The following is a 19,759-nucleotide window of genomic DNA, read 5'->3' as shown; positions in this document are numbered from 1 at the left end:
GGTTCACCCATCAGTTTACTACATCTATGAATGAAATTCTTTACGTTTAACAATTAAATAGATAGGAAGATTTTAGATAGCACCAAAATAGATTCGTATACATTTCGTTTGACAAATTCTGCAGAAATACACACAGTTAAGAAAATGTATACACCGATAATTAAAAATGTCGTCGAATAAGTTTTTACGATAATTCGATATTTCTTTTCGCGTGGTTCCAGGTGACGTTCAATACAAGCCGTTTGTAACTGGCGAACCAGAAATAAAGACTGTACCTCTAGACGGAACCGAGGATTTTCTGATTCTCGCCTCCGATGGATTAACAGATTACTTGGAACCGGCGGAGATATTGACTATTCTCTACCATGAAATACAACGAAATCCGAGTGAGTACATAGTTGCATGCTTGCTTGTTGCATAATATAGATTCGATAGAGTGTAAATAGAATTATCGTTAATTAGTTTGCGGACTGTGTATTTTCTTTTAACGAGATATAGTCGATTCGAATGGGAATCAAAGTGCGTGCGTACCTTGTAAATGTCGATCTATTTGTTTTATGCGTATTTTTAAGAAAAATCGCTCATAAAAATAATTACGTTCCTGAATAATACATTCGCGTTTTTAATATTTCTAGCTTTTTAATCGATTTACTGGAATTTATTCGTTATGTTCGTTATGTTAAATATAATTAAATATGTATAACGATCACTTTTATAAAGATCTTACGAACACTAGATCTGAAATTTATCGATAGTTAATCTTTATTTTGCGCTTTATTTTGATTTCAGTGTTTGCGAACAAATTTTTTTAATTCGGTAGTTCGGAGATTATTTTTTATTTTTATTATTTTATTAATCTTAGTCCGTGCCTTTCAGCTTTGGACGACTCCCGGATTACATCTCAGTTACGAGATTAATTTATAAAAAGTATTCGTACGTAGTAATTGTTTACCGTTCTTTTCGATGCGAGTGATACCGACATTAGTGACGCGCGAATGGTTAGTCAAGAAAAGATGACAAAAGAAGCGAACCGATCTTCTTTGGTAAAAATTCGCGAATAAATAATTTCGTCGGTTTTTAATTACTCAGCGTTTAGAAAGTTAATTAGCTTCGGTCGAGTAAACGACGATTCGTATTGCGAACAGTTAATTCCATTTATTTCTGGGAGGGACAAAGTGGTAGCCTTCGTTCTCTCGAGTTTTTAAATATCGCATGATTCATACGAACGTCTGGCTGGCCTTCGTTATTAATGCATACAGGGTGTTCATTAGTACAGTTCCAGCTATGAGATTTATAAGGAAAACAGCAAAGGAAAAAGGTTGTGTTATTTTTCTACACGTACTATAGGAAGGAGTACAATTTTCTACCGTTATTTTGACACGTTCGATTCGTTAGTGGCTGTTTCGAAGAAATTAAGAGAAAATTGAGCATTCCTCAATTCGTACAGCGTGCTTAGTTATGTGCCATTAATTTTGTTGATCCGTTGCCGTGACACGGAGAAAATTTCTATATCACGAATGGAGCGATCCAAGCGAGTAATTATAAAGTCGTGATGGAACACACGCGTGCGAAATTATCGGGGCTCGTTAAATCCTTATTAATTCGATTAGATTCGACCAGTAATCGAAACCGTAAAAAATACTGTGCGAAATACAGATTCGCTGATTCTTAGGCATCGATATACGTTATATCTTTGTCTCTTTTTTAACGATTATCGTTTACCATATTTTATATTTCGTATCGATGTATTCACGAGGGAAGTTGCTGCTACCTGTTAAATGGTAACATAATATTGTCGACGATTTCGATAAAATAATATCCGTTGTAAGTTATACAGGGTGATTGGTAACTGGCGGTACAAGCGGAACAAATTTTTTCGTTCGAGGCTTTGTTTTCGAGAAAATCGACTTTGAATTTTCGCTCGGTGCGCGTGCTCTTTATCGCGTCTCGTTATAACGGATCTCACTGTAGATCGTTGTCTCGATGGAAAAATTTAAAACAAAATTTTATTCCATATTTTCGACTTCTTTTTTCGCGTAAAATCAACCCCTTTCCGCTTGTACCGCCAGTTACCAACCACCCTGTATAAATAAATTATAGATTGGAACGTGGTTTGACGGTTACTCTTACTTCTTATTCTAAGAAGCATGAATTCTTCTTGAAATTCTCGAGTATTCAGGTCGGACTAAATGTGAAACTGTAACTTTTACGAAGGATACGAAGTTTCTATTCGTAAGCGGTCTTTCGTCACACGATTAACGTAATATTGAACTTTTTCCTTTTTTTTTTCACCACTCTTTCCTTTATCGTAACTTTTTCTTTTTCTTATCGTCTAAGAGAAATTCTATCGTATCGGATACACCAGAGTTACAGGTATCTGTCGATCGCTGTACGTTTCTTCGAAACGAGAAATATAAAAACTACGTACTATCGTATTGGAACGTTGTCATAGCAAACGATAAAAGATATTATATAACGATTGAAATAGTCTCGGCCGGGGAATCGCGGAGACCTCGATATTTGTACAATGGTGGAAGAATAGGCAAAAGATGATTATCTGATCGCACGAGAAAGTAAGGTGAATACCGCCTGGCAAAGAATTTCCCACTAAAAAAGGACGAATCTCGTAATGATTCGTATTCTTCATAAGCGGCTGCCAACAAACTGTGTCCAGTCTTTCTTCATGGCGCTGTCATGCTCTGCTTCTTGTTGCTTCAGGGACGGAGATCGGTATAAATTGCTCGCCACTTGTTTCGTGAACGTTCTTTCTTTCCGAAGAAAAAATTTCTCTGCTTTTATTCTTCGTGGGAATTTCTTCTTCTCCTAAAATCGTCGATCGTGCTAAATACCAACGTTGCATCTTACGTCCGATTCTTCCATTCGAGAAAAATATATCAAATAGAAAACACGGTGGTCCCGACAAGCGGCGAAACGATACTGGAAAATCGACGATGAAACAACGACGCGACCGATAAAGTCACCCGGTAACTTTCAAATTCCTCGTTATCCGTCTATTCTGTTAAACGATCGGCTGTAAAATTCGTTTTACGCGAGGACAACGCGACTCGACGACCATTTAAACGGAACAAAATGCAGGATCGTTCGTTCAACTTTGCTAACAAAGGGAAATGGAATTGGACGTCGATTTGGAGAATCTCATCGGTAGAGTTTTCCCAATTCCGTGATCGTGCCGCAATTAGGCCAGTCGCTCTCGGCAAATTGCTCGCATTCCCATTGTCGAGATTCTATTCGAGAGGGTCAAGCTCTGGCACAATAGCGATTCCTAAGCCTAATTGCAGCGGCGTGTTGCGGGCACGTGGCATATGAACACATCGTTGCTCGTCGCTTCCTTCCTCGAATATTTAGCAGCGTTCCACCGACGTGTTTCAACTTGTAAGGAAAGTGTAACGCATTTGGGTCACCGATTTAGTTGAAAATTCCAGTTAGGAAGGTATTCCGTCGTCTCGTACGATCCATCGCACTTTACTTTACCGTTTCCGAACAAGCTCTTTAGCAACCTTAGCAAAGTGCTTCTTTTTCTTTTCCCCCCCCCCTTTTTTTTACATTCTGATTAATAGTCGAATTATCGACCGTGAATCCGTTAACGAGTCGTCTTCGACAATTATATCTACGTGTTACGCGTAAGTCGAGTCCGTTGGCAGATGAAACACCGGTTGCGCTTTGACTGGTTGCAATTACTTACGCTCGAGCTGACGCTCGATCACGGACGAGAATTTTGATCAGACATGGAACACTTACTTCTGGCTATTTCGCATTTTCTAAGATCCATTAGATGGATAAAATCGCGGTGCGTTGTATGCCAGCATGCACGTTAATCAATTAGGTAACGAAAGCGTAGTCTTTGGCGCGTGCGTGAAAGTTTCTGTCGTTAAAAACTGGCTTGATCGATCGTTTTATGCTTGAAAAATGTTACAGTTTAGCATAAATTCACAATGGTACGATAAATCAAAACGGTATAATGCAAAGTATCGCTGGTCGCGTCTCAGACCGATTATATCTAAGAGTCGCATTTTCCGAGATACGTAAAATTCGCAGCTGCGAATAGAAAGCCAAATAACGTCGATGTCTCATCTTTGCGCCAAAATTTCGTATGATACATTTTGTACACATATAAGAGAAAGAGAGGGAGAGGGAGGAGGATCGTAGCCATAGAAAAAGTCCTGATAAATTCGATCAAAGTATCCGTCAGACTTCTTGTTCGAGCAAGTTAGGGTAACGAAGGAAAAACGCGGGAACGTATGGATCGGGCCTATGACTATTCGGTCGATGGGAAAAAGCAAGGTTGGTGCAATCGACGCAAGGTAGGAGAACCGCATTGCAGCATCCCTGGACGAAGCATGGTGTATGATCGAGGAATGAAATAAAATTGAAAGCCGGCTTGCACGGCCGAGAGAGAAAAAGATGGAAATGTCTGAACCAACATGGCCGTTGAGTGCATCCTAACAGGAAGAGTACCGTGGCACGTAAAGCTTTCTCTCTTAGGGTAGAGACTCCGGATGCGAAGGGAAAAATTGTCGGATTTGCAGGTGTTCTCCTACTTACCAAACTGTAAAATTTATACCGACAACTAGATTCATGTACTCCGACGCGATTCTAAAATTAACACGGCATAGTTAATATGCTAGTATTATATTATTAAATTCAATGCCGTACATACGTACGCATATATTCAGTATACATCGAGCAGCTTTAATATATCTCGTTTACGTGGAACGAAAGTAGTATCTCTTTCCCACTTACCTAATTTTTTCTTTCTGTTAGGAAGAAACGAAAAGTTATGTAAAGTTATGTAAAATTTATCGCGTTGTAAAGTGGCTGATGAAATTTATAAATAATACGGCAATGGGAGCAACGTTCGAGCATAGTCAAATTCCATATAAATAAACATTTTCGTTTCAGGAGATCGCTTAAATTCCCGTTCTTACGAAATGATTCTATCATTTATCGCTGTTTCTTTTCCATTCGACTGACAGATAGCCGAAAGAGGAAAAATAAGTGAAATATATTTCACGAAGATCATTTCCGATTTAATCGGCACGGGATTTAATGACAGAGAGAGAGAGAGAGAGGGACAGAGAAAGGGAGAGAGAAAGTAATTAAAAAAAAATTGCCAGAAGCTTTTCAACTTGGCACGGTCTTCCTGTACTACCGAGGCTCTAGCCTGCGCCGTAGCTTAGCGACTACCTCTTCCTTCGTCCTCCGGCAAAAGAGCCGATGCCTTCGGATCCTCCGACCATTCGCTCGTTCGTCATTCGTTTGCGAAGTCGTCTGCTAGAAGACACGCCGGCAATTCTCACCTTCCTATCGGTCACGCATATTTCCTTCCGGTAATACGCGGTTGACTGTTCGCCTTTCTACCGATTTTGCCATTTCAGCGATTTTTTCGTCGCATCCTCACGATTCGCGAGGGAACTCGCGAACGAAATCCTTTCGAGTCGATAAATTATCGGTTTATCAACGTCGACAACGAGTTCTCGGTTAACAAGGTCGAGGGATAGAAGTTTTCACCTAGATGAGGGATAGAGTTTGCTCTTTAGATAGTCGTCGATTTCGTGGCTCGCTTTGGAAATCGTCCCCGTTGAAGTTGTTCGACGAATAAAACCGATTCGAACGACCGATTCGTTCGATGCTCGAATTCAGTGTTTCCTCGCGCAGTGATCTTTAGTGCTCTGACAGAAAAGAAGGAAGAGGATATATCATCAGCGTAGATCGTTGCCGACGAATCGTGAATCGTGTTGGTAAGTCTCAAGCGTGGTAGAAGCGATCGAGATTAAACGTATACTTACGGAAATTAGTTTTTCGATTTAATCGTGGAGACACGTATGTGGTAAGAATGAAACGTTTCGTTGTGTTTTCTGCGAGTGCAACCACTATCGCAACGAAAACGTATTTTTGTAGTACCGTTATGGCGTTTGGTCGGATGCAATAGGTAGGACGATTGTATCGAAACACTTCCTTTTGACGTCATTTCCTTGCGCGAATAAATGCAAGCGGTTTTCGCCGAGATGTCGGGCTTTCCCCTCGTTTAATCACCGTAATTACCTGCACACGCGTTTCTGTCCACCCGAACATCGAACAGGCGGACAATTTTTTCAATTATTCTCTAGCGATATACGTATACAAAATTATCCGGATAAAATTATTCTTAGCGATAGTAGGCAACGTAGTTGTAAAGTTATTGGCAAAACGAGGACGTACAAATCGTTCGACCTTTTGTTTATTTGATAGAACGTTACGACTCGATGTGAAAATAGGTTTTAAGATCGTAATCAAATGAAATTTATCGTGGTAAAATTCTTTGGAAATCGTTCTTTCTTCGCTTCCATATTTGGCCAATAACTTGGAAACTTTTAAAACGCCGAGGATAAGTATTCTCGAGTTTTCTTCCAGCGATGTGTCGATTTCGCAATTAATATCGATGACAGTTTGCGGACAACGTTCCTACCCGTTTTGTATTCCACGGCGATACAAAGGGCATGCGATTATGCACTTATGCAGTCGTGACACGAATTAATTGTTTATACGGCTGTTTCGTTGCTTGTCGCTCGCGTCTCGTATCGCTCTACGTAGAAAAAATACAGAATTAAATAAAGAAATCGTCGGTATTTTTAGCGAGAGCCTGCGAAGAATTTCCAAGTGTTTCTCATTTTTATACGGCCGTTCGTGAAGACGGGCACAGGCTGGTTCGACAAATTTGTAAACGATCCTACGCGGAAACGCGATGGGATAAGAAAACGATCGATTTTTGGGTGAGACAAATTTCGTAGTTCGATGTACGTAGTTCGTTGTTTCTCCGGTTGCCTAAAGTTAAACGAAGACAAATTTTTGGAAAACGCGATGAGTTTGCGAAAAATGGAATGGAAGAGAAGCAAGAGAAACGTAAAGACGATCGTCGTCGTGCGAAACATATTTTCTCACCATGAGAATGTTGGCCGTTCATCGAAAGGAGCCCGGAAATCTCTTTTCTCCGCGAGACTCCGGTACAGTCGTCTGTGAAAACATACTTGTTGGTCACGAACCGTGCAATTATCGCTGTTGCGCCGCGCGGTACTTAGACGGCGCGTTAACACGACTCTTTTCGATTCTATCCGCGTTGATTGGCTCTCCTCTCTTTTTGTCGTTACCTTTCTGAAAATTCTTTCCGACTGTTCTTTCCTTTTACTTTTCGAGCCAGATATCTTTGCGAAATTGTAGAAAACATGGATTTTTATACGACGTAAAAGTTTTATCAACGAGTTTCGTTCGTCGAGTTTTTACAAAAGATCGGCAGCAGCGCGTAATCGCTTTGGTATTTTGAAACGAGCGACCGTCGCGGAATAAAAATTCGCGGAGGAAAGAGAAGACCGGCTGGTAACGAGATATAAAAGTAGCAAACACGGCCACTTTAACCAGACTTACGTTTCTTCCGCTTCTTTGTTACGTCGTTTATTTTTTAATTTACCAGCAGCCACAGAAGCAGCAGTAGCAAAAGCAGAGCGCAGCGGCATCAGCGGCTTCTCTGCTTCCCCGCTTTCCCTACGTTGATCCACCGCCAGCCCTTTCTCTCCGTTTCCCCTTCCCCTTCCATAAATATGCAGATGACTTTTAATTAGACGCACTCGGAATTCACTGCACGCTCATCCACTTGCAGCTGCACTTTAGACGTCGGTGTCACTCGGATCCTGTTTTTCTTGTTTCCATTACGCGGATATTAAAGCATCCACGCGAGTCTGAGCGGAGGAGGACTCGCTCGACGAAATCTGCCAGCTATTTTCTATGGATTTCGTTGAATTCGCGCGTTACATTGCTCGTATACGCCATATACTTTCACAGTTACGTTATAACGACGTTTTATAGTAAAGTTCTATTCCGTTCTATGCGAAGGATCATCGATCGCGCATCTCCGTGTCATTTATATCGTACGCGATAGGTTTCCTCGGTTTTATTACGGCTCTCGTGTACGGATGATACCGTAGGATGTTGGCGATCTTAGTTTCTAGCATTTTTCCTTCGTTCGTATAAACGTTAGATTCGCGGAAACGATAGAGAAACGAAGCAGACGGATTTCTTTAATTTTCTATGATTTTTACAATAGCACGCTTAAGATCGTCGCGTTTACTACGCTGTCGCATGGACCGTAGACAGTGTAGATATCCCGAAACGAGTTACGTTTCGGTTACGTTTAAAGTATAATTTGAAAGAAAGAAAGGTCGATAAGAGAGGAATTCGGAAACTCTGTAGGAAAAGTAGTTGATCCGCGTGTAATGTCCAACATGGGCCGGAGTAAATGTACGCATGCGGCATCCGCCGGATATCCGCGGTTCTTGCAAACTATTATTTACGCTGCTTGGAGGAGCCTCTTGTTCGCCTCGAGTTTACTAGCAGCCTCGCCTACGTTGTTAACAGTGTTATTAAATCTTCTCTCCGTGGAAGTAAGTCGATAGTAGGGATTTTAAACTTTCAACACTGTGACGCGTTTGTTTCGGAAATCTTTCGCCTAAGATATCGTCCGTAGTCGAAAGTTTGAAAAACGAATGAAATCCGTTGAATGCTAACGTAAGTTTACGTTACGAAGCAGATGCGTATACATCGAAGAAAAAAAGAAAGAAACAATGAGAAAGATGAGACGAATTTTCAAACGGCGTACAGCCAGCATCGAATCTTCTTTCGTATCGCGCGAAGGATCGGTCTGAAAGATTCTCCTAAAAAGGAGAGATAATCCCGGGGAAAAAACGGCTCGATTGCATAACTGTAGCGGGTATAGGAGTGCTACTTACGATGATTCTTGGTCGACTGTGGCGACACACGACGAGCAGGATAAGCGCGGAGCCGCATGGCAACAGCGGAACCGTGTTAAAATATCGCAATAAGGCATTAAACAAAGGAATCCGGGAGGAGCTGAACCAAGACCGCGGTTACTGAAGCGAAACGGCTCGAGTGTTTCTTCGTCTTGAAAGGACTCTTCGTCGAGTCTTCCATTCGCAACACGCTTCTTCCTTGCTCCTTTTATCACTGATTTTCAGCAATACCCGTGCTGGCTCGTTCCTTCGTTTCGAGCCTAGTCTTTCGAGAATCGAGACCTACGGCGGATCTGTTTTCTCGATAAAAGCGTCGACGTGCCATGCGTAACGATTACTCGTACGGTACGTTTATCATCGTTAACTTCTTGTTCCACTAAGCGGGTCATATCGAACGAAATCGAATAGAAGTACAGTTTTGTTTATGGTAGGCGGTTATAGTACCATGGTACCGTGGATAGATGGTGTCGTTATCGTTATTCGTTTTTTCCCAAAAACCAGGTGAAAGTTTTCTTACGAATTTTCCAGCTTCGACGTTCAGTTGAAATAACGTTTTAAAGTTTCGAACGTACGTTTAACGTCGTTCGAACACTCGTACCGCCTTTTCTTCCAATCTCTCGATTACGTACATTATTACGTAAAGTTTTTAATTCGCTCGAGCGCCGTACTTGAATCTTCGACAGCAACGACGGATATTTCGAAAGAGGGTGTGGCCGAGAGTATCGTGCTTGCTCGACTCGTGCTTTCTCGAGTTGTGCTTTCTCGAGGCGTGCTTCGTCGCGAGCGGTCAAAAATTCTATTTGGCAACGAAATATGCGATATCTTAACGGTTAACGTCGGATAGCCGAGAATAAAAGTAAACATGGAAGATGAAAATACGACGGGATTGGTTTTCGAGGAAAAGGATAATCGAAATATCCATTGTCGGACAAAATGGAAAAACGGTATGTCGAGTGGCGCGAGGTTGGAAGATCACTGGAGGTCGCTTGGATCTCGCATCAGCTATGAGAACCACTTGTCCGCACTCGTCTGCCAGCGTACAGACTGAAGTAACCTAACCGCAAACCCGGTGAATCACCCGAAGGACGCTTTCCCCTCGTCTCCTCCTCGTCCATCTCGCTGCTTTTTATTTTCCCGCTCATCCATCGACCGTGATTCAGAATGGTTTAATCGATTTAATCCTGCAGCGTCGCGATAACCCCCGGAAAACACGAATACCGCGCCCACTTACTTTCCATTTCGATTATCTTTGCTTCTTTCCACGATCGAACAGCCCCCGAAAAAAATCCAGACTAATCCTGATCAGAGAATCCCTGCAGAGAGTCATCGATGAATGTAAGCGTCTGAGATAGCGAGCTCGTGCCAAGTTCCCCGTCTCACGGTTTCGTAATCTCAAGTTCCAGCTTCTTCTTCTTCTTCTTCTTCTTCTTCTTCTTCTTCTTCTTTTATCCAAACTTTCATGCAAACTTCTCTATTTTTCAAACACTCCTCTACCTTCGACATACTTGTAAGTATTTTTATCCGGTGCTTTTTCTCACTTCCTCGAGTCGATAACTTTTATATATGGGATTTTCGATATATGGAATTGTGTTGGGAAAACACCTAGCTCTTAGCTCTCAGTTTATTTTTATTTACGTTTCTCCGTTTTCAACTTTACGATCGCTTCCATCTAATTTCGATAAGATGCAGCGATTATTTACCGTGTTTTTTGTTCGCTTCGTCGTCCGCGATACAGCCACTGCGATGCTCGTGAACCGACACGTTACGAACGTATTTCTAAATTATCCTTCGATCACGTCTAATAACGTTCGCGACGAACGAGCAACGACTGTTACTTCTCAAGTTGGCTGTGCTCCCAAGTGAAAAGGAATTGTACGACCCCGAAATCTGCGACCTTGACAGTACAACCTTGATCGTTCGAGTTTTAAACGTACATCCTTTTGTTCGTATAATTTGTTTTCGTGTTTTTTTTACGCCCTGCGATAGCGATCTAGGGTCATTTACGATAAATACGAAACGTTGCTCTTTACGTACAAATATATCGAACGTTAACGTTAGGAAAATTTGTGGCGCAAGTTGACGGTCAAAAGATAGAGGGATATCGATAGAAATTTCTTTCTTTCTTTTTTCTTCTTTTCGAGAACTTGGGAACGAAAATATCACGTTAGAAAAAGTTGAGAAAAAGATTTGCCGAACCACTGCGTGCCTCTGAGGAATTTATTCTTCGCATTTTTACCTTTTCCTCATTAATTACTCTTTGCTCGTTAGTCATTCGATTCTGCACCGACTCCGGAGTAAATTTGTAATTATCGTGCCACACATATAGCTAACTGGATATTCAACTCGTAACGTCAGAGTTTTTGTTTATATTCTTCGTAGGTAAATAAGGTTATTTCACACATGCACACACATATACATTATTTTTCGTGTCTATGGGTATCTCGTTTATGGAAAACATGCACTCGTATCATTTTTTTCGCTAAAGTGAATTATATATTCGCGATTACGTGTATCAGGATATGCTTACGGACAAAACGCTTCGCGTTCGTTTCCTTTATTCGCCGATACCGTTAAGTATTTGCTACGAAACGATGGCGTGGCTTGGTGCAGCGTGGAAACGAAAGCGGTCTCGCAATATCCTCTCCGTTTCTAATTGGACCAGCGCAGCGGCGTGTTTCCTTTGTAATTTTCCACCGGTGCAAGGTGACTCAGGAAATTGTCAACGATGAAAATGCTGTTCGATTGGAGAAACCTGTCTCGATTTTGGGTCACTGTTTTCATTTGTCGACCGATTACGTTCGTTCGTTGCTCGTCTCATATCGACGCGTGACGTGCCCCGCGCAATTGGGGCAGCCTATAAAACGATTAAAAAAGGGCAGAAACGTCACAAGATGAAACGAAACGACACGGGATCGAACATAAACTGGAAATTCGGGAAATTCGCAAAATTCGCTCTGCTACTCTCATACGACGTTTTCGCTTCGTACATCCTGGGCAAAGCCATATAATAGAGTATAATATATACAGGGTGGTTGGTAAGTGGCGGTACAAGCGGAAAGGAGGTGATTCTACGCGAAAAAGGAAGTCGAAAATATAGAATACAAATTTTTTTTTTTTTTTTAATTTTTCCATCGAGACAACGATCTACAGTGAGGTCCGTTATAACGAGACGCGATAAAGTGGACGCGTACCGAGCGAAAATTCAAAGTCGATTTTCTCGAAAACAAAGCCTCGAACGAAAAATTGTTATTCTATATTTTCGACTTCTTTTTTCGCGTAGAATCACCCCCTTTCCGCTTGTACCACCAGTTACCAACCACCCTGTATACTATAATTTCGTTATCTTTTCGCGTCTTAGTATATTTGTGTATGCTACAATTTGAATTATTCTTTCAAAGTGCAAAGATTCTTATTAATGTTACAGCGGTGTTGTATCGATTCACGAACGATTGGAAAGAAAATCGGGGAACAGACTGGAAACGTGGTATATAGAAAAGCGCGTTTCCACGTAGCTTTTTGCGTTTATGACGCCAGCCAGTTCCAATTTTAGCGGCCATGCGAACACGTATACACGCTCGCATCTGACTCACGGTGACATTCCTTGCATCGCTTGCCGGATGAATTTCATTTTTGCTCGTGAAAAACGAACGAGACGCGGTTCCTAGAGATACCGTTCGCTACGTTCGCGATGCTTCTGTTGGTAGAATCTCCCGTGGATAAAGACAACGTGGAACCACAAAATTCTTCTGCGAATAGACCTTTAAACAGGCTGTGTTTTCTTCCTAACTATGTACCCGATCTGTATCGTCCACTCGTACTTTGGCCAGTTCGCTTGTCTTTCGTTCGTAATTGCATTAAGAACTTTCATGCAATTGTACTAGTTTTACGAGTAAAATTAACGAAACGCGCTCTTCCAACAGTAGTCTCCGACATCGAAACGAGGTTCTTTCTGTTGCCGAGTGCGAGCATAAATTTGAAGAGCTCGTTTCGGCGACGTTTGGGCAACGAACGACTCGTAGCATCGACGGTTAGCAGAGTACAACTTCCTTGTACCTTTTTGGTGCCGAAAATACAGGCGCCGGTACAGACACGGATTCCCCCTTGACCATTTCGTTCACCGTTTGAACGATTTTAACAGCTGACAGGCATTTCTCATCGAGGAAGTGCCGGGTCATTGACCCTACATGCGTTTTCCTACCGATCTGTTGGTGAAGCGAACTCAACCGGAGATACGTTCCAGGTATCGTTAAATCGTTTCTTCGAAGATTAAACCCAACTCGGCTTCGGTTTGGAGCTTCAGGGGACAGGTGAAAGTGGTCGTGCTTCGCGATTGTTCTTAATGATATTTCTTCTTCTTGCCGTACGTTGCCAGACGAATACGAGTGAAATTCTCGTCGTTTGTATTACAGGCGAACCAACGATAAAAAATGTGTACGTATACCTCGATTCGGTCGAATCTCGCTGCTATGTATGCAGAAATGAAATTACCTTGCGAATAAAGAGGCAATGCGGCTGACAGTGGCCGATTCCTCGAATTTAATCACGTCGGTTCTCTTCTTTGCTATGTATTTCCACAGCTGTACAAATTCGATACGATAATGCTAGGAAGCGAACAAAGCGTTCTGTTTAGAGATCGGGAAAATCTGTCCAGGCAAACGTTCTCCAATGTATTAACCAGATGCCGAGGGGAACCTACCGCAACGTGGAATGCTAGGAAATAACTTGGATTTTAGCCAAACGTCGTTACCAATTTTCTCACCAACGTGTCTAACTCGGCTCAAGATATAGGCTCTTTTAAAAAGCTGTAACAATAACGGGACCAGGTTCGATGCGCTTGGAAATGTGGCATCGCTCACATATTTACATGTCGTAATTACATTCGAATCGTTCTATGATCGATAGAGATATATCCTCGATTCCCCAAAATTCAACCAGCGAGATACAAGAAATTCATTGAAATTCAATTCAAAGAATTCATCGAGATGTTCGTTTCTTACGTTGACTTGTCCCAACGTATCGTTTCTCGTTCCGTGGACCAACTGGCTCTCGCACTCTTTCAGTCTTCCAAGGAATCTACAAATATTCGGCTTACTTACCGATACCTGTCCGCTGTATCGTACAATCGCTTGTCGAGTCACACTCTGTTTCAAACTTTTGTCCATGAGAACGAAATCCAAGAGCCAAATTACGCGTCGATTAATCGTATCAGCGATAGAAGCAATTATAGCGTTAGTGATATTATCGATATTGATGTTAACGTTGGCTCGTATGTCGAAGGTTTCTAAGAATTGGAGTAGGTGGAAGATTCTTAAGTACGATAGAACGTCGGTTCACGAGATACGTACATATAGACATTAGATCGTACATACACAGGTCTGTCACAGGAAGGAGGAAAGCGATTAATTTCATGCGGTAGGTGTATCTCGTCGACAGTTCCGTAAACGTTAATCGGTTGATGGCAAAATTGCACCAGTGTCACGTCCTGAATGTATAAAACTAGTAAAATTACGTGTACTCGAATGACTCAGTGTATTAGCATAGTGCGTTATTACGTGTTACGTCATTCGCAAGAATAATCAACGAGAGCAACGAATCCGTTTTCCCCTACTCTGTCTTTTCCCGATCTTTCATTTCGACAGGACTATCGTATATTCGATTTTATTAAGTTCTATGAACGATAAAAATTTAATCGAGTAAAGTAAAACTACACGCTTTCTACTTATCGCGATTACGAGTGCTAAGGTAACACGATCGAAAACTAGTTGGTTTGAAAGATATTTTAGCTTAAACTCTGTGGAATCGTTCGTCTTTCTCCTTTGGCATTTTTCTGCGATCGCATTGATTATAACGGGGTTATATTTATTATTTATTTACTTATTATCGTTTAGACCGTGCCTTTCGACTTTGGACCAACTTTCGGTTTTACATCTCTTCCCCATCGAATTCCCTTCTTACGTGTCTACCTCCCCTATTTTCCGCTCTATTCTATCGCGCTACCTCGCTTATTCTACCTCTAAAAACTAAGCATTAGGAACCATAAATCGTCAATTAACGACTAAAAACTACTGCCACTTTGGTCCTTAGCCTCCTCGTTGCGCCTCCTCCTTGTCGTTCGCCCTTCTCTTCTCTATTATTGCTTTCAGTCCTGCTAAATCTTGTCGAGTCTCGTTCAGCGTTTTTCCTATGTCTTTTGGTCCTACCGAATAACGGAGTTATAACGTGAAACAATTGCGTGGACCACCCTGTATACGTGCATAGATAGATACATACTATGTGTGTAGCTTCAGCAGCTGTCACAAGAGCGATAATATCACCGTATTTTACGTTTTTTTATTACTTTCCGACTAACCTGAAATTATTAGAAATCTATCTCAATGACGATATAAACTTTTGTCGTGACCATTTTTAACAACTATTGTACCTTTTTGACTCTTTATCTCGTTGCGCGCGGTGTCTGCCAATGTTTTTCTTTCCTCTGTTCCAAAAAGCGTTAAGGGCTAGCAACGGAAAATGCAAAGGAATACTGTATGCCGTTATTAACTATTCGCTTTGTAATACTTTATGGTATTAGTCGGTAATATCGCGTACAATCGAGCAATATTTTTCTTGCCTCGTTTTCGAAAGTACATTCCTGTCTTACCGCGGTCTAATAATTTTCTGTCTCTTCTTCCTTAGTTTCTTCTTGAAGTTTCGAGTTATTTTGAGTTAAGGAGGGGTCGGTAAGGAAACTAAAGAGTTAAGGGGCAACAACTAAAATAGAGAAGTCACATCTGGTCGCGACGAACGCGACGCCTTTGGAAATATTCGTTTTCTAAAAATATTTGTAAGAACTTGGAGAAATTTAATATGGCGGACGTTTAACGGGCGCCGATTTATGGAAATATTTTCAAATTTCTCTAAGAAGAACGATACATATCGTAGGGCGATGCCGTTGTTCGCAAAATAAAACCGGTTTCACGATGACCATGGTAAGCTTAACGACGATAAGAATAGAATTTCTCGGCCGATGCCTGCCACTACTACTATTCTCACCACTGTTCTCTCCAGCAACTCTTCCTTAAACACACGACCTTTCACTTGCTCTTCGCGATCGCAACAATAATGCCAGCTACACTTGCCACGGATTCCGATCATTTAGATTGCTCAACCCCTTTGATCTTTGCTAGTTTCACGCGGTGCATGGAACTAATCTTATTCGTCGACTATGGTGAAAGGCCACCCGCCTCGATCATGCTGGATATTATCGTAAAAATCACGATTTTCTGGGAATTGACTGCGTTGCCACGCCTACGCGTTGCACTCATCGCATCGGTGGCTTTCTTCCAAGTCCAGGAAGAATTATCGATGCAACAGGTTCCGTTAGATGTCAGGCAAGCATCGCTATTGTAGTATTATAGGTACGACGTTATAGGAGAACGTATAAAGCTATGTACGGACAGTGTGGGCTGACCGGCGAGGCTGCCTCACCCGATAGCCGCCGTCTCGCTCGTCTCGTGCCGTAACGTAGAGCAAAGTACGCTAGGCAAACGAACGGGGCAGAGCGAGCCGCGGTTAAATATACGCGTTTACAAGTTATTTCAATGTGCATCCAAACGAACGAAGCGGCTAAAGAGCTGCGAGGCACCTTTGATCTCGTCTAGAAATCGACGATCGTTGACACGCCTCGAGGCGGTCTCGCCGCGAGGCAGATACCTATACGCCTCGCGAGGCAAACCTCGCGGGTGTCAGCCTCGCATCGTCTCTGTACTATACGTAGCTGAACGCTGCGTTCGATTTCGAGTTTTAAAAAAAAGTCGACCGTTCTCACGCTAAACGAAGAGGATTCAAATTCGCGACGGATAAACGCTCGTTACCTTACGAATTTGTTTATCGATTTCCTTCAATTTCATGGAATGCGTTAAAAACTTGGCGCGAAACGATTAAACGCCATAACGCTCGTTTTCATTGTACTCGGGCTCGATGTTTCAGTACGTAGCAGTTTTTCGGAGAGTTGAAAATTTACATCGAAACTAACCGCGTATAAAGAAATAAAAAAAAGAAGAAATGTGACAGTAATGTAATGAAACGGATAATTTATCACCGTTGTTGACGTGGAAGTTAAAAGTGTCACGGCACGAAGGAATAATTTAGCAAACGTAATTAGTCAGGCGATCGTAACGTTCTAATGAAATACCAAGGGTGTGTCTGCTATTTCACGATGTTCTGCACGCTTTTCGCTCGGTACGATAGAACGATCGCACGATTTTAGTACGAATATAAAACTTACTCGGCGCTTAATATTTAATTTAATAGATTAAGTGCCGAAGAACGAGTCATAATCCTGAAAATACGCGCTTATACAGGGTGGTTGGTAACTGGTGGTAGGCGAAAAAAGAAGTCGAAAATATAGAATAACAATTTTTCGTTCGAGGCTTTGTTTTCCAGAAAATTGACTTTGAATTTTCGCTCGGTACGCGTCCACTTTATCGCGTCTCGTTATAACGGACCTCACTGTGGATCGTTGTCTCGATGGAAAAATTTAAAAAAAAAAATAAATTTTATTCTATATTTTCGACTTCTTTTTTCGCGTAGAATCACCCCCTTTCCGTTTGTACCACCACCTGTATATCGTCAACGATATGTTGGCAATACTTTTAGTTCACGATATGTTATAATAGTTTTTGATACGTAAACGAAACACTGAAGTTACAGGTAAAAAAACCAATGTTGTATACGTGTAATTAGGTGTTTCATTGTTTTTACAAAAAGTCCAAAATGAATTATTTTACAAAAGATTCAGCATCTTGTAAACGAATATTACAGCGCACCAGTTCAACTATATAATTCAGAATGAAGACAAACCGAGTTCAATTTACGATAAGATCGAAGAATAGATGGTGTCTGAAAGTTACGTGGCTTGTATTTACCGAATCGTTATCGCGAACGTGCACTTCGGGCTATGCCGCTGGTCAATTTTGTTGTATTATCGTAGAAACGGTCCGAATCGAAACCTATCGAGATAACGATCTGTTGCGTGCTTTCCGAGATACCGATACGTTCTACCGTTCGATCTGTAATGGGTTTCGCTTCACTGCCAACAAGTACCAATGACTCACTCGTGTAATTCGACGAATTACGACTGTAGACATCGATTAACGACCGCGAGGTTCGTCTTTTCTTCTGAATTCGTCAAATTGGAATTTACGGTTGGAGCCTGTTATTTTGCTCCTATCGAACGAACCACGCTATTTAGACGTATAGAGTTACCCCTTTTAGTCGAACACTGTGTGAAACGTGACACGATATTTTTAAGCACAGTGAAAGAAGTATTCTGCGCTCGTCGATAGATTATTCGAAGATAAAAAAAAAAAAGGAAGACTAACGATAGAAAAGACCAAGATAAAAAAGGAAGATTCAAATGATTTATTACTTTCTTGAACTAATTTACGTAGAAACGGCAGGCTGATGAAAAGTTTCAAATTAGATCGACAGAACTGCAATTCATCTGCCTCGTATTTTCTGGCTTGCCGCGTTTCTAGCCAATTTAACGGCCGCAATGTTGCTGTAATTTTCTTCTTCTTTTTCTTTTCTCTCTCTCTCTCTCTCTCTCTCTCTCTCTCCCTTTTTCTTTCTCGCCGCGTGTCGGCAAAGAATTCGAAAACGGCGGCGCATTCATGGCCGAGTGAGTAAGCTTGTCCGAGTTTGGATGCCTTTCTCTGTACTCTGTCCAGTTTCCTATTTGCCGATGCACACGTAACGATAAAAGATCTTTATGCATGTTGGATGCTTGCAAGCAACGAAATGTCAAACTCGGTAAAAATGATACTACCTACTTGGTAACCAGATGAATACGGATCTAAATATATCGAAAGGTTCTATATCGCTAGGTATATTGGTAGGTATTGGTCGTAATAAAGTATTTTTACATAATAAGGCAAGACTTAGCAAATCTACCAAAGTACTACTATTTACGAGTTATACCGTGTTATGGAATACGAAATAATATTCTTGGATTCTGATACAGAGAAACAAACTGAAAAGAGAAAACAGCGAAAATAGGATCACGGTTAGAGATTTCATTCGATTCTATTTCTCGAAACGTTTCTTTATCTGTACTGTTAAGTAATAATCTTGGTAACCAATTATATATATACGTTTACACCATCTAACCAATTACATGTACGTTGCGTATACAAAATAATAAATATCGCATAACGGAACGTCGTTTTCTTTCTAAAGGTATGAATGAATGGGTTAATTTCGTGCGCTCTATCTTCATTCGTGATCCTTACTTTCCACTTGCTAAGATATAATATACGCATCTACGTGTAACATCGAAATAAGAAATTTCGCTATATGCATATGGTTGCAACTAATAAAATAAACGAAACGATAAAGCATCGGTGCTCGACTACTCGAAGCGTGTGCCTGCTTACCGTCGATCAGGACTAATTAAACGATATAGAGATACGCGATACAGACGCGTTCATCTGAAGTTGGTTAGCCGGTAAGTAGACAGGCGTAACACGAAATTTCTCTCGTGCAGGTTGTTAGAATTGTAAAAGGATGCTTTCGCGAGGGAAAGCATACCTTTTTTCTCGAGAAGCACGCTTTCCTGGAGGTGTGCTCGGTACGCGGCGAACTGTGCAAGAAGCAACAGGGGAGGCCAAGCCACGGAGGAGGCCGGTAATCGCGCGTTTTCGCGTTATCATGTGCGCCAGGTTCTCTTACGAGTGTGATTCATTCTCGGGGAATGTGATGTGGCAATGTACGGAGAGCGGAGGGCGGGGGAGGGCCGGCGGGGGAGGGGGGTCAAACTGTTAGAAGACGACACGAAGCGGTGGAAGTCGCGAGAGTAACGGAGAACGCGAAAAGATGCGATCGACGTGTGGTGTCTGCACGCTTCGTCGATTCCCTTCGAGCGTTTCCACCTCGAGAAGAAGTCGTCCGGATGTTACGTCACGTTTGACCCGCTCAGCTCG

The 19,759-nt window shown here is 41.7% G+C and overlaps 1 protein-coding gene across 1 annotated transcript in view; it reads left to right on the top strand.

Moving 5' to 3' along the window:
* LOC117158886 (uncharacterized) overlaps positions 1-19,759 on the top strand; it is a 63,006-nt gene that overhangs the window by 11,294 nt on the left and 31,953 nt on the right. The window contains exon 7 of the mRNA XM_033338260.2: positions 222-386. Coding sequence (XP_033194151.2) covers positions 222-386 — 165 coding nt within the window. The remainder of the gene's footprint in view (positions 1-221; positions 387-19,759) is intronic.

This window comes from Bombus vancouverensis, chromosome 9, assembly GCF_051014615.1.
Source record: "Bombus vancouverensis nearcticus chromosome 9, iyBomVanc1_principal, whole genome shotgun sequence".
Lineage (NCBI taxonomy): Eukaryota > Metazoa > Arthropoda > Insecta > Hymenoptera > Apidae > Bombus > Bombus vancouverensis.
Note: the sequence above shows the minus strand (reverse complement) of the source record. Positions and strands in the feature narration are given on the sequence as shown.